Source organism: Spea bombifrons, chromosome 1, assembly GCF_027358695.1.
Source record: "Spea bombifrons isolate aSpeBom1 chromosome 1, aSpeBom1.2.pri, whole genome shotgun sequence".
Lineage (NCBI taxonomy): Eukaryota > Metazoa > Chordata > Amphibia > Anura > Pelobatidae > Spea > Spea bombifrons.
The window spans coordinates 28,555,076-28,569,506 of record NC_071087.1 but is presented as its reverse complement, the minus strand read 5'-3'; the positions used below and the strand labels follow the sequence as shown (position 1 = coordinate 28,569,506).

The 14,431-nt window shown below is 37.9% G+C and overlaps 1 protein-coding gene across 3 annotated transcripts; it reads left to right on the top strand.

Annotated features, from left to right (window-relative positions):
- Positions 1-211: 211 nt before the first annotated feature.
- Positions 212-13,724, top strand: NEIL3 (nei like DNA glycosylase 3). Of its 3 annotated transcripts, none has more exons than XM_053459545.1 (10): positions 212-428; positions 3,582-3,706; positions 4,920-5,054; positions 5,522-5,546; positions 8,220-8,294; positions 8,370-8,536; positions 9,550-9,719; positions 10,456-10,873; positions 12,368-12,542; positions 13,432-13,724. In XM_053459545.1, exons 1-10 carry the CDS (start codon positions 324-326, stop codon positions 13,579-13,581), a joined length of 1,545 nt encoding a protein of 514 aa, XP_053315520.1. In that variant the 5' UTR covers positions 212-323; the 3' UTR covers positions 13,582-13,724. The 3 variants fall into 3 exon arrangements, with proteins under 3 accessions (XP_053315520.1, XP_053315511.1, XP_053315527.1); XM_053459536.1 differs by having other exon boundaries at positions 5,522-5,735; XM_053459552.1 differs by lacking the exon at positions 12,368-12,542 and having other exon boundaries at positions 5,522-5,735; positions 13,432-13,613.
- Positions 13,725-14,431: the final 707 nt, after the last annotated feature.

Here is a 14,431-nt window from a genome sequence, read left to right as displayed (position 1 = left end):
ACGACGAATTTATAACATGGGGCGTCGCAAAACGTTTTGTAAAAAAAAAAAAAAAAAAAAAAAAAAAAGATTATATAAGGTCCTTCTTGAGCCCGGAAACAGCCGCCAAAATCATAAACCAATAGAAAAATTGCAGGCACTTCTACTTCCTGTCTATTGACCAATCAACGGATGGCTATGTATTGTGTCATTACGGGAAATATTGCCGCCATATTTTGAATATCTGAGTTGCAGTGTCTAATACAAACAGCTGGGTATTGATCAGTTTTATATTAATGGTGTTGCGGTAATTGTTAGCGTCTCTCGTGACTATTTAGTTAATCATGGTTGAGGGTCCGGGCTGCACGCTGAATGGGGAGAAGATTCGAGCTCGCGTTTCACCGGGACAAGCCGTGCAGGCACTGCGGGGAAGCGCCGTTACTAGCCAGGTGAGCTGAGCTCCGTGGAGATAGCTGCACACGTAATAAATACATTGCGGTTAACGCTACGAGCGCCAGGCTGCTGTGGGTGAAATAATCGCCACTTCCGGTTTCCCTTTGCTTCTTGTCTTAACTCTTTGTGTAACTAGGAAACAAAGTGGTGCCTGTCAGATTAACTTGGCAGTTAAAGTGTTTGAATTATGTTTTACGTTATGAGTTCCAGTGAGGGCGGGGGGAATAAAAATCATGGGTAGATGGCAGAATGTGTATCAGTGTTAGCAGGTTCTAATAAAACTCCTTCCAGTCTGGCCATCTTTCCTGAAATGAAAACTTAACTAGTTCGGTCATGTCTTAGATTCAGGATAGCCAAATGTCTACCCCATGTTTGTTTAAAGTCCTTTACTGTATTAACCGGGAATGCTTTCCTGTCACTGATTGCCAGCCAGTGGCAACAAATGTCTGAATGCAGAAGTGGAGGGCGGCTTCTCTAGTGGGAGTGCAGATAAAAGCTTTTTTTCCCTCACAGAATACTATAACATGCATTCTTCTTTATACAGATGTCGGGCCATACCATTGCTACCCTTTTTCAGTGAATTAAAGCCAACTGTCAGTCATCAGTAGTCCAATTTTCTGTTTGGTTTTTACTTTACTAGGTCCGGATGCATTTTTTTAGAGATTCATGTATAATTGCTATTTTTCAGAGAAATTCATTCCAAATATCAAATGATATACATGCATATCTGTACAAACACAGTTTCATATGTGCATTCGAAATGGTTTAGTGAGTGTAAATTAGAGCTTGCAACACCTGGAACTATACCAGGGCTTAACAAACCCCAGGTTGCTATGGCAACTAGAAGCCACTTCTTGGTGCCCAGGGTTTTGTGGGACAACGGGGTAAAAACTGGCCAGGGCAGGGTCTCAAAATGTGCATTACGTGACCCCACTGGGCACCTTACAACAACGGCAGAAGATAGGCGGTATACTGTAGTGTCAGTCAGTGTGTATTTGTAAAGTGCTGGAGTCTGTCTGTGAATGTGTGTTTATACCGTTGTGTCAGTCGGTGTGTGTATATGTATAGTGCCAGAGTCGGTATGTGTAAAGTATTGTAGTACAAGATTGTGTGTATTTGTATATATGAACAGTGTTGTTGGATAGTGGATGCATGTGTATAAGTGTAGCGTTAGGGTGTATGGTGTTGTGTATGTTACAGTATGACACTAGCATGAGTGTGTATGTCAGCATATATATAGTGTTAGTGTGTGTAAGAATAATGGTTAAAGATATTAAACCCTTGAAGAGCTTAACATCCTTTAACTGCTAAATAGTTATTTTTTAAATGAAACGTGGCCAGCTTTAAAACACTGTCACAAAGTAGCTGAACAAAGAAGGCTTTTATTTCTTTATCTTCATACCTTTTTTCCCTCGATGTATTTAAAGTGAAGCAGACTTCAGCTTTAATTACCAGTTTGTACTCAGCCCTGAGAACAAGTAATTGACCGTGATGCATACCAGAACATATGCCAATAGTGTATTTGTAATTATCTGACTTGGGTGAAAGAAAGCAGATAAGTGTGCTAGTTCATTAGAACAAACTAACGCTTCTTTACATGATATTCTTCCTTATTTCTGGTCCATGGCTTCTCATCGCCTTTTTTTTATTTTATTTTTTATGTTCATTTAACGCTCACCTGCCACGTTGGCATTTAAGCTGCACAAAATCTTGAAGGAAGTTCATGAATGTGAATGATGTATCTGGACCACTGAATCCCTCTTGTCTATTTAGGAAGTATTTTGCAGTCATGGGGCTACAAGGCTTGGTTTCCAAAGGCATTTCGTTATTTTAAATTATTAAAACAAATATTCCAGCGGCGCCATGTACCATAATGGCTGCCGTCGCAAAGGCTAATTTCTGAGCAAAATGACTCTCAAAAGGAACGGCTTGGGGGGGGTCATCAATATTGCTGTTTAGCACGCAATTTTTTTGGGAGGAATTATGAAAATGAAAAAAGCTTTGATAACGGAATGAGGCTGTAGTCTGGAATAAGTTAGTCCTGTGATACCTATTAGGAGATCTTCAATTTACCAGTGTCAATACCATGGGGAGAACTCGGGGACCTTGTTAGCTTATGCAAAAAAAAAAAAACTTGCCATAGCGCTCTGTCTTTTGCATTCATTACTAGCATTTGTAACGTTAACAAGGAGTCCCTAGTTATGTAGACAAAGTGGATCGGCGACTGCTGTCCTGGGGTGAAAAGACGCTATTTTGTCTGGCTGCTGCCATATCTTTATTCAGGTTACTGTATATTCAATATTACTGTATATGCAGACTGCTTTAGGTTCCTAAAAGTTATGAGTCATATTTTATTAGTTTTAGTATTTACAGAATACATAGAAAAAGTGAGTTTAAGTACGCATGTATTTAGCTGTCCCTTACTGGAAAATTATAGATTACTGATATTTAATTTTTTTTAATTTTTTTTCCCTTTCAACATGGGGGAAAAAGATTGAAGCCCAAACTATGGCTAAATATACGTTCCATGTGATGCCTGGGAACATGTATTATGAAGGACAGGATAAAATAATCCCAAACCCTCAGAACCTCCCCTGTTATCCCTAGATAGATGTGGAAGTGCTTTCTCCTAATACATGCTTTCTTCTCCTCCTTTTTAGTTAAGGGTATATGAAGGGGTAAGACAACATCTGGGGATGCTATAGATCTAGAAGGAAGTCTCCACAGTGCAGGGTCCTCAGTAGATTGTTTGGTGTGGGTTCCGTCCTCTAAGTTAGCAGAGACGAACTTCCACACTAAAAATGCTGCCACCATGAAGGACAAGAATGGTATGAGCTTCATTTTGTGTTATTTTGGCAAGAAAGAATTTTGGACTCAAGGCCTGGTATGAAAGTTGCAGAGCTGCCCTGGAAAAACAGAGAGTTTGAACCACTATTTAGAAGTGTATATTTGTATGTGTGAAAAGATGGGGTTAAGACAAAAAAAAAATCCTATAGTGTTGTGCAGGTTTTATTTTTTTTTGTTCTTGGCTGATTGGGCACCATACAATTATATTTGCACAAAATGAATTGCTTCAACTGTGCAGTACTAATAATGATAATTTACAGTTTTCAGAAACTTTAAGCATTTAACATTTTCTCCCCTCCCAGAAGTCAAATGCTCAGCCATTTCCCTCCCGCGCATGTGTTTTACCTTCACTTGTCGGATGCAGTTTTACCGGTGTAGAAACCTTAGGGAAGGAGCTTTTTCTGTATTTTGGAGCAAAATCATTACGGTAAGGCTTTTTTCTTGGTTTTTAAAAATGTATGGTTTGAACATCGGACAGAACATTTCCATGCGATGCAAATAAAACTGATGGCAAATTGTACTAGAGAACATGCGTTTACACATTGTTTTCAAGAAAAAGCAACCAAATCCTTTTGCGGTTACCCCAAGGGGTTTAACCCAAAAATACATTTCTGAAGCAACCAAAAAGAAGTAACTAAAACTTTTACTGTATATCTCTAAGAAACATTTTGTCAAAATTGCAAAACCATAAGTGCCTTTTGGCAAATCTAGATTGTCTAAAACACAACACAGAGGGTTCACTGAACAAAAAATGATTGTGAACCAGAATCCCCTGAGCTTCAAAACAAAAAAAAGCCAGAAAAAAAAACAAAAAACGTTCTTTATTCCTTTTAATTTCCATCTGCAGATACAGACTGTATCCTTGAAACATTGCCCATGCCTTGAGCTTGGAAACATGTTACCTTTTTTAATTTATGGCAATACGAATTTATTATTTACAGCCAAATCTAATATGTTTAAAATAAACAGCAGCGCTCCTTAACTGTATTGACGGCTACAAAGTCTCTAATATGACCTTGTATGAATATTTAAATATGCACGTGTCTAGATAATTTAATTTTAAATAATTCACAAAGGTGGAAACAAACAGCATTAATATACGCCCTGTGTTTTGGGTATGCAGATTATTATTTTTTTAACCATTAGCACTGTGTCTAAACGCATAAGCATTTTCTGTATATAAACTCCCCGGACTTAAACGGTTTATTAACATTGTGTGGATATATAGTTGCGAAGCCTCAACTGCTGAATAAGACTATTCACGCTGCTGGCATTGGCTCATTTAAACTTTATCGCGTATAAAGGATGAGTGTGAATTTGTCACTGTCAGAAGCTCTCCGTAGTGGTCTGCTTAAGAGCTGGGTTTTTGTTTTCCTAACTTGCTACCTAAACTTTCTGGCTATTCAGCACATCAGTTAAATCTGCACCTCTCCTTGGTTTCAGCGGCGCAAAGTGCCGTGGAGGCGATCTGACTTAATTTTTATTAATGCATACAGTGAGTAGACCTCCATGGACAGCCATAACATACATCGCATCACGCCATATATTTTATATATTTTTAATATTGCAGAGCAGCGACTTCTTACTGCTAATTCATTTTTCTGCATGACTTTAAGTAGCATTTCCCTTTCATTTTTCAGAGTACACTTTGGCATGAATGGGTCGATGCGGATTAATCCAACTGAGAACAAGGACAGAAACGGACACCCAGCTGCTTTGGAACTGAAACTTGCAAGGGATGTGATTTGCTTCTATGACTCTACATTTGACATTAGGTAAAACTTGTTTGCAAAATGGCATGGTATAAATGGATTAAGTGTGTGTGTATATACAATGTAATCACACTATATATATGTTTACCATTACATTTTATTACAATTGTTACAATTTTTAAAGTGTTAGGTTTTTTATACTAAACAAAGTAAGGAGACGTTGAACTATAGTATTAGACAGGGCTGGCGAAGCTCTCCTACCAATTCTCTCTTTAGTGAATAATGTCTTAAATGTTCAGTCTTATTGAAAGGCAGTAAATAATAGGGTAAGAAACTTGTGCTAGCAAATGTGTAAGTGTCAATTATTTTAATAATTCAAATTCAAAGATTTTGACCATTGACAGCTACAGATGTGGCCATGGCTGCAAATTGCATAGTTTCATGACGGTCCATTCAGCTGAAGTGCAGATATGACTTGGATACAACGGAGAAAATTTTACTACACATCATCTTCTCCTCTCTTTATTCAGAAATGCCTTGGATTGTCAAGAGAAAGTAAGATTGTTTGGAGATTTGGACGCTTGCTCCCCTAAATTTAGTTTTGCGAGAGCAGAATGTGAGGTTAAGAAACAGGGGAGTCGTATTCTCTGTGATGTGCTGCTTGATCAGAATGTGTTGCCTGGAGTTGGGAACATTATTAAAAATGAAGCTCTTTTTGATAGTGGTCTACATCCTGCAGTACAGGTAAGTCATTGCTGACAAGCTTGAATTAAAGTAGGGGTGTGTTTATATTATAGTGAAACTATAATGAAAGCAAATAGTTGATGCCTTGCATTTCAAGATGATGGGATGGGTCCCATGATTTAGAGGTCATCCTCTGAACCAAACTGAAATACAGTAACTGAAATTTTGTAACGCAACTTAATATTATTTAAAAGTTAAATGCAGTATAGAAAGCTGAGGGAATATGCCTCCTTTTATTAAATATGCTCATTCCTTTGTAATACTTGCTTATATGAATACAGCAAACACTTTGGATTTGTATTTAAGAAGATTCACAGACTGTCCGAAGAAAAATTCTAACAAGTTTCCATGTTCACATATTACATAATGAAATTATGATTCCTAAACCAAAAATGTGTCCACCATGGCATATCAAGCTGCACTTTGGTCTAATTCAAGAACAACTGATGAAATTGGTCCTTTAGGAAGTGGCCACATCTGCTGACTATAAGTCATCCAATATTAGCAGTTCATGATGAGTAAAACGGATAGATGGTCCAAGAATAGTCATTTAGTCAAACGTGATACCATTTTATTGGGCAATAAACAAAAAGAGGGTGCTTGATAAACAGTCTCCCATTAGAAGTAGTAGAGGCATAAAACTATCCAAGACAAGACCAAGGACTGATTTAAGGTCGCATCCTTTACCATCAAGATACATGGGAAGGCTAGATGGGCCAAATGGTTCTTATGTTGTCAAATTACGTGCTTCTATGTGAAAAGATGTAGTCACATAAGCTCTTAGGGCCAAAAACTTATGTCGCTCTTCGTGTTTTTCTGTGTTTAATAAAAGGTATCACCTTTGACTTAATACTTCTGGGTTGTGATTTCGTGTTATGTTGCGTGGGTCCTTTAGAGGCACACTACAACCATCATGTGTGTTTTTATACATATAACTGAGTGGTCCCTTTTTACATTATATATATATATATATATATATATATATATATATATATATATATATATATATATATATATATATATATATATATATATATATATATATATATATATTACGGTATATTTTCCCCCTCTTTGCAAATGCATTAATCTTGGCTTGCGGCCAATCACATCTCCTGTAGCCACTGGTGGTATACTCGCTGCCGGCCAGCTCCGGTGCTGGCTGACACTACAGAGTGCCTCCTTGTGAATTCAGTGGCATTCCTGACACTGGCTGCTTTAAGCAGCCAACAGTGGCCTAAAAAAAGAGTGCGGGGTGATGTGCTGCATTTTAAGAGCTAGAGCTTCTCGTTTGGTATCTGTTTACAAAACAATTTTAATACCGTATTGGCTCGAATATAGGCCGCGCTTTTTTCCGGCCTATATTCGAGGTCCAGCGCCCGACGCCTGGGACATGCAGTTCCGGGCGCCAGGCAGGCAGCGGGGTTAGGATACAGATCCCCCGCAGCGGTGCAGGGCACCTGTATCCTACTCTCTGATATGCTCAGATAGCCTCCCCTGCCAGGCTATCACGGGGGGGGTGCCGGCATGGGAGATTGTCCAAACGCATTGCGCAGACGTGCAGCGGCGATGCGTATAAACAGCCTCCGCTGCTGGCACGTCTGCACAATGTGCTTTAACAATCTCCCTTCCCGGGAATTCCCACGGGGGAGTCCCGGCAAGGGAGATTTTTAAAGCACATCTTGCAGACGTGCTGGCAGTGGAGGCTGTTTCTGCTTGAATCGCCGCTGCCGGTGAACATCTGCGCAAACAATCTTCCTTGCCGGTACTTCCCACCGCGGAAGTGCCGGCACCGGAAGTTTAATACGTGTTATGTGTAGATGTCCCCCGCCGGCCCCGCAAGACCCCGTGGAGTCTGCACCGGTAAGTCGGGGGGGGGGACATCTTGGGGACAGAGTGGCAGCAAAAATGGGGGGGGCAGAAACTTTTTTCATTAAAAAAGCACCTAACTTTCAGGGTGCGGCCTATATCCAAGCCAATACAGTATATATTCTTTGAGGCTGCTTTGACACTAAGCTGACTTTTTAACATATAGCTGAAGAGATGCTCGTATAACTAGAAGATGGTGTGTGTGTGTGTGTGTGTGTGTGTGTGTGTGTGTGTAAATGTTCTGCTGTATATAGTAGTTTTTTTTTTTTTATTTATTCGCCTCATTCTACCCATTTGTTCTATGTGCCCGCTTTATAATCCATGTCAATTGTGTATGCATATCTTCTGCTAACAACGGACATTTGATCTGGTTTTATGGTCAAAGTATTTGATGTTCCTTAATAGGGTAAGAGAAGCAGAGATAATTAGAACCCTTTTGTAAAAGAAACATTCAGAAGGTTCAGCTAATGAAATCTGAGATATGCCTTAAACTAAAAAGTTTTATTACAGTTTAAGATGTCTTTCCAGTTCCAGTTGATAAGGAAACATGTTAATAGTGTGCCATTTCTGTTCTGTTTTTTTAATTTAATGAGGACTTTCTTTCTTTTTTACTAGGCAGGTCTTCTAACAGATGCACAAGTAAGCCATCTAGTGAAAATGACAAGGGACTTCACTCTTCTGTTTTATAAGGTAAAGGTCAAGAAGTAAATTCAGAATACTGTATTTTTCTTTTTGAAGCTCAATGCCTTCTTAATGCTCTTTCAGTGTCGAAAGTCTGGTGCAGCCCTTTACAAACACTACAAAGTGTACAAAAAGCCGAACTGTGGCCAGTGTGGTGCAAAGATCACGGTTTGCCGCCTCGGAGAGAACAATAGAATGACTTACTTTTGCCCTGGGTGTCAGAAGGATAACCCCCAACGTGTTGATGTAAGGTATGGAATCATGCTCAGGGAAGTGGGGCTCAATTTTATATCACTTGTATTTTTTGGGGTGTGGGAGAAAATACTAGTACTAATCGGCAGTGTGAAGATTTGCACGAGCCATTGATATTTGCTTCTTGTGATGTGGCTGACACATATTTACTAGTGTTTACTATAAATCATGACCTACACTTAACTAATTCGGTATCTAAGAAATAAAATAAAACATTGGTTAGTCTTAATCTGTCAATTATAGTTTTGGCATACCGTTCGAATGTATGTACTGGAAGTTCTGGTAAATTGTTGGAGCTGTATAAATAAGATGTTTTGTTTTTCTTTCTACAAAAGCAGAGAATTGTCATAACACACAGACCTTGTTCTGTGTCCATAGTTGTTAATGAACTACTCTCATGCGCAACACAGGCTGAAGCCTTTTTCCCTTACAATCTTCTGTTGGCAGTACATATGACCTCAAGCTAGAATTCCAGGGCAACAACAGATCTACATGATATGTTCAGCTGGAAAATAGAACTGCTATTATAGGAAGTGTCAATATGATGTAGGTCCGAATTTTAATACAGTCTTGTAAGTACATGGTCTACCTGGAATGAGACTGCACATTCGGGTAATGTCTGTTGGCAGTTTTGAACTACATAGAGAATATATTAAATATTATTATATATACAAATATAATTAAGTATTTAAGGTCATTTGTTTTTCACCATATAATTGTTGGAATTGTTAGCAACACACTTGTTGCTGTGTGTTGTACTTCCCTAAAAGACTTAAACAATTACAAACCAACTTTAAAACCCACTACCATACAGAAATACTTACCACTTTCAAACACAAGTAGCACAATGGTAGATTGTTTGCCCTTAAGGCTCCTTATTTCTGAGAATCAATACTGAAACCATTTTACTTAAGTCATGTTTTCTACTTTAACTTTCCCTTGGTAGGTAAGCAGACCATAAATCGTGTTTCCCTATGCTTTGGGTGATGTTTTTTTGTTGTCTTCCTTCCAGTAAGCTGCCAACAAGAAATAGTCTTATTGGGTGGGCATGTAGACAAGGATCACAAGTAAAAGAAGATGTGGCAAGACGTGATGAAGAACAGTGGTCGTGTGGCATGTGTACACTCATAAACAAGCCTTCAGACAAACAATGTGACGCTTGTCTAACTCCAAGGCCACAAGGTAAGGTTCAACGTTTAGCCATTGCATTCTGAAAAATAGCAGCAAATACTTTATATGCATCGCTTACCTACATTTAAAGAGTCCCTCTTCACCTCTGATGGACCAACTAATGGTGTGTACATTTTGTTTGTTTTAATCACAGATGCCAAATTAATATAATATAATAATTTGCCTTCGCAATTTTTTCTTTTTACAGTATTTTTTTTTTTTTTTTTTTTACAACTCCATCTAATGTATATATTTTTGTGAATGTGTTTCTTGTCCGTAATTGAGTAAAACGGATTTCAGAATTGTCTGGCTGCCTTTTAAATTAGCATATTTGTATTTATGCATTTAACTAAGTAGTTTCTCTCTCAAAAAGCAGTTCTCAGGTTTGGATGTATTGGTACTTTTGTTTGATCGGTGACACATTTTTCTTGGAGGATGAAAAGTAGCACCCCTTGAGGTCACATGTAGCATAGTGTTATTTTCAAATCAGTGACCTGTTTGTGCACACTGGTGACAAGTTTCCGTTCCTGGACAATGTCTCCTGTATGCTGGGCCTTTATTTCCATTTATTTGGGACCAGACCTGGCTATGGCAGTTTATACTATTTTATTCTATTTTCTTTGTTACTCTGTATTTTCACTGCTGGTGCTGGACTGAGATTTGAAACTTGCTCGTGTTCAAACAATCCATTCTACAAGCAGTCAGTTTGATCATATTCCTAAAGTGTTCTTGTTTTTCATTCTTTCAGGTTCCTCAAGTGTATCCAATAACGATACTGAAGATATTGACATTGACCTGGTTAAATATCCTTGTAATAATTTTGGAAAGCCACTCTCTGAGGTGAAGTTAAATAGAAGAACAGCATTTGGAAACGTAACGTTGGTGATGTCTGATTTTAGTACAAACAGCACTTCACGTAATATGAATACCAATCCACTTCCTAACCATAACTCTCTTCTTGAGACTTCAGTAAATAATGAATACGGTAACTCAAAGACCACAAGTAAGAGAAGGGATTGTGAAAATGAGCAGGGGGCAAATACTTTCAATATGTTCAACGGTGGTTTGGCACCAGACAACTGGAGTTCCCTTAATCACCCACAGAAGAAAATGAAGAACGATGACCCAGCGCCAAAATGCAATTCTAGCATCAGCTCACCAGTGAGGTATGTCTTTTTGTTTGTTTTTTGACGTATATATGTCTTTATATGTAAATTGAGCAAAAAATATTTGTTCCCTCCAGCCTGTCAACTTTTCTGCTGTAAATATTAAAAAAAACATTTTCCCTGCCATTCCAGGCTACACACTTTTTGTTTTTATATAGGAAATTATATCATTTGGCCCTTGGGCTTGTCTTACAGTGAGGATATCCATGCCTGTTTTTACATTCCTTTACGGAACATTAATAATGGAAATCTACCCTGGTTTCTAAATCTTTTAATTTTTTTTATTTTATACATTCTTTAAAAAGAAGTCTTTCGGTATAGGTTCTGCCTATGCCTCCCGATGGACCCCAAACTTATCTGTAAGCTAACTTCTGTTAAGTGTCGCTTTGTTATGCACATGAGAATTTTCTAAAATAATTCATATTTATTCAGTTCAACTAACCACTTAGATATTATCTATTCATGACAATGTAATATTTTTCTTAGCTTTATGCAGGGATATAAAAATACAACATGTATTTTGAGTGCACTTGATAACATTTATGTTTCTCTATTACACAATGAATTGATCAGCCTTTTAAGGCAAGCATTGTGCTTAATTGCTTGGCAAGTTGCACTCTCATGCAATGTCCTTGATGGTGTTTCTGTCATTCATTCACATGGTTGGGAAGTGCTTCAATGTATTTGAAAACCCCTGCCTGTCTAATGTCAAATAGCAGAGTTTTTAAAGTGTTGTTAAGTACAGACTTATAGATGACCCTACATGACGAACGAGCCTATGTCTTGTTTAGCAAATGTTTTATATTTCGAGCAAATGTTAACTTTAAAAGAAGTAATGCATTCTTCTCTAAACTGTGATCAATATGCAGAGTTTTTTTATGCACACTTAAGCTTCTGTTGGTTCTATACAAAATCCAGTGTTTCTAGGTTACCTAACATACCAAACATTGAAAAACAGAGATGTATAAGCAATGCATAATGTCTCTCCAAGGCCGACCATTAATCCTCGCACTTGTTTCAGCCTGTGACAGCAAAGAAAAGCAAGACCTACAATAAGTCATCCAATTCTTTGTGGTGCAGAAAGCACAAAATTAATTTTCTTTGATAACAATGAAATGTCAGAAAGCTAAGTGCTCCTAAAACATAGCCTTATATTTAAGATGGAGGCACAAAACTAGAAATCATTATCCCTTTGTTTTGCCATAGGAGAGTTAAACGTCACGCTTAAAAACATCTAGGATATTGTCACCGTTAAATCGATACAGGTGCCATGTTCATTGAAACTCCAAATTTAACAATGTCTTTTTATTCAGGTCTATCTCATACATTTGCAATTTGAGCCGTTTGTTTCTCGGGCAGAAAGATCGCTTCTGTAATCTTCTTAAAACATCTTACAGAGATGGTGCTGTCAAAACTGTACTTTTGGGCACAGTCAGCACTTTGTGATAATCCTTTATTCTTACAAGATACCAATTTTCCAACTTGTCATTACAGTTCACCGCGTGTTAACCTGACAGGTGGCACTTCTGCTTTAAATAAAAGTAGCCCTCTCTGTGGTAAACACCAGCGTCCATGTACACTCCAGGTTGTAAGGAAGGATGGCGATAACAAGGGGAGGCAATTTTATACTTGTTCCCTTCCCAGAGAAACACGCTGTGAGTTTTTTGAAGTAAGTTAAACTTTTTTTTGTTTTTTTAATGTTGCGAACCATTTTTGATTGGCTATCATCTAAAAAGCTTGTTTCTGAGTGCTAGATGTGTGTATATTTCAAATAAAACTATCACATAAATAGACATGGAATTCTTTGTTCATACAATGTTTGGAATATAATGTTAGACCGAGAGCTGTAATTATTCTGCAAAGCTAGATTTAGATTGTAAACCGGTTTATCTCTGTAAGTCAAATTGTTACGTTATACTGCTTATGTCCTGTCCACTCATTGTACAGCACTACGGAATTTGATGGCGCTATTTAAAACAATAAATAATAATTTAAAGGGGGCCGCATCTAGGTATCAAAGAAATACAGATTTAGTTGAAGGGAACCACCACAATAGTTCACGGATGGCGTGTTTTAAGTGCGGTGTTCGGTTTGGACCCAAGACACTGAGTTTTGGTCAAAGTGTTCTATTGCATTTTTTTCTGGCAAACTCCGAAAGTGCTGTCCAATGGTACGTGTTGTGTAATTATCACTTTAGAATAACTGAGCGGCGGTTTTAAAATCCGAAATTTTGTTTGAGTTGTTTGAATAGCAGAGCTTAAACAAAAAGCTTATGAATCGCTGGAAAACAAGATTAACAGTTTGTTAAAAAAAAAACCTGAATGTTGGCCTTTTTTCTTATTCCGATCATGGTATAGATACGAATGTGACACATGAACTTAAATACCCCAAAAACACCCCACTCCAGCCTCGAGTATACTCCTACCTTTCTAGGGTTTAAGTGCATCAGTCACCTCACTAACCCTATGCATGTACACAAAGCATCAGTCTCCTTTTTCATGTGCAGACATTTTGCTTTTGTTTTTTTGTGCATGACTTATGTCTTGATGTCTTTGCAGTGGGCAGACTTACATTTTCCTTCCTGCCACCATGCGAAACGGTGTGTTATGAGAACAGTGCTGAAGATTGGTCCAAATAACGGAAAGAATTTTTATTCTTGTCCATTAGGCAAGGATAAGCAATGTGGTTTCTTTGAATGGGCAAAATGATCCGACTGGCTTTACTTGGCATTAGCGGTAATTATGTAACCTTTTTAAATGTTTTACTGTTTGAATATTCAGACTGTCTTTATATACTGTCATTTATACAATCTAAATATCTGTGTCTGATCCTACCTGTATTTTACTTTCTCAAATAAAAAAACAAACAAAAACAATTTCCATTGTTCTAGTGACTCCACATTTTCAGACTTGGATGGCACAAAACTTGTCTTTGTTTTCAGGGGGATGGAGTTTTTTTTTTTTCTGCTTTTGTATTCATTGAAATTCTCATTTTCGGAAACATTTGGCTGTCCGGTTGCCATGGAAACGAACTAATGCGTAGAAGTTGAATTAAAATGGCAAGATTCTTCTTATCTTAGTGTAGTTAAAATGGTGTCTGGGGCGACAAAAGAATTAACGAAGATTTACATTCTGCGCACTTTATTTTTTCCCCTTTCTTTCCTTCATTCAATGTTCCGTTCGTTATTCGGACAAAAAGTTTAGTCAAAGCCAAAAATACACAGTCCATCCTAATAGTCCACTAATCAGGAGTTTGCCTTTTCAGCTCGCTGACTTGATGACATACCGCTGACTGCAAGTGTCTAATGCAACATAGCCAGGTTTCCTTCAGATTACTTATAGATTAGAAACAGCCTTACTCAGGCGAGCAAACCACACTTGCTGTGTTGCTGTTTTGTGTGAAAGACGGCAAAGACTTCAATCTATCCATAATACAAAAACGCATAGAAAAAAAATCTGTTATTCAGGGATAAAACACTTAAAATTGAGTCCTTGGGTGTAACAGAATTCTGTCAGAGCACTATGGCAAAAAAACAAACAAAACTAATACAATCAAGTG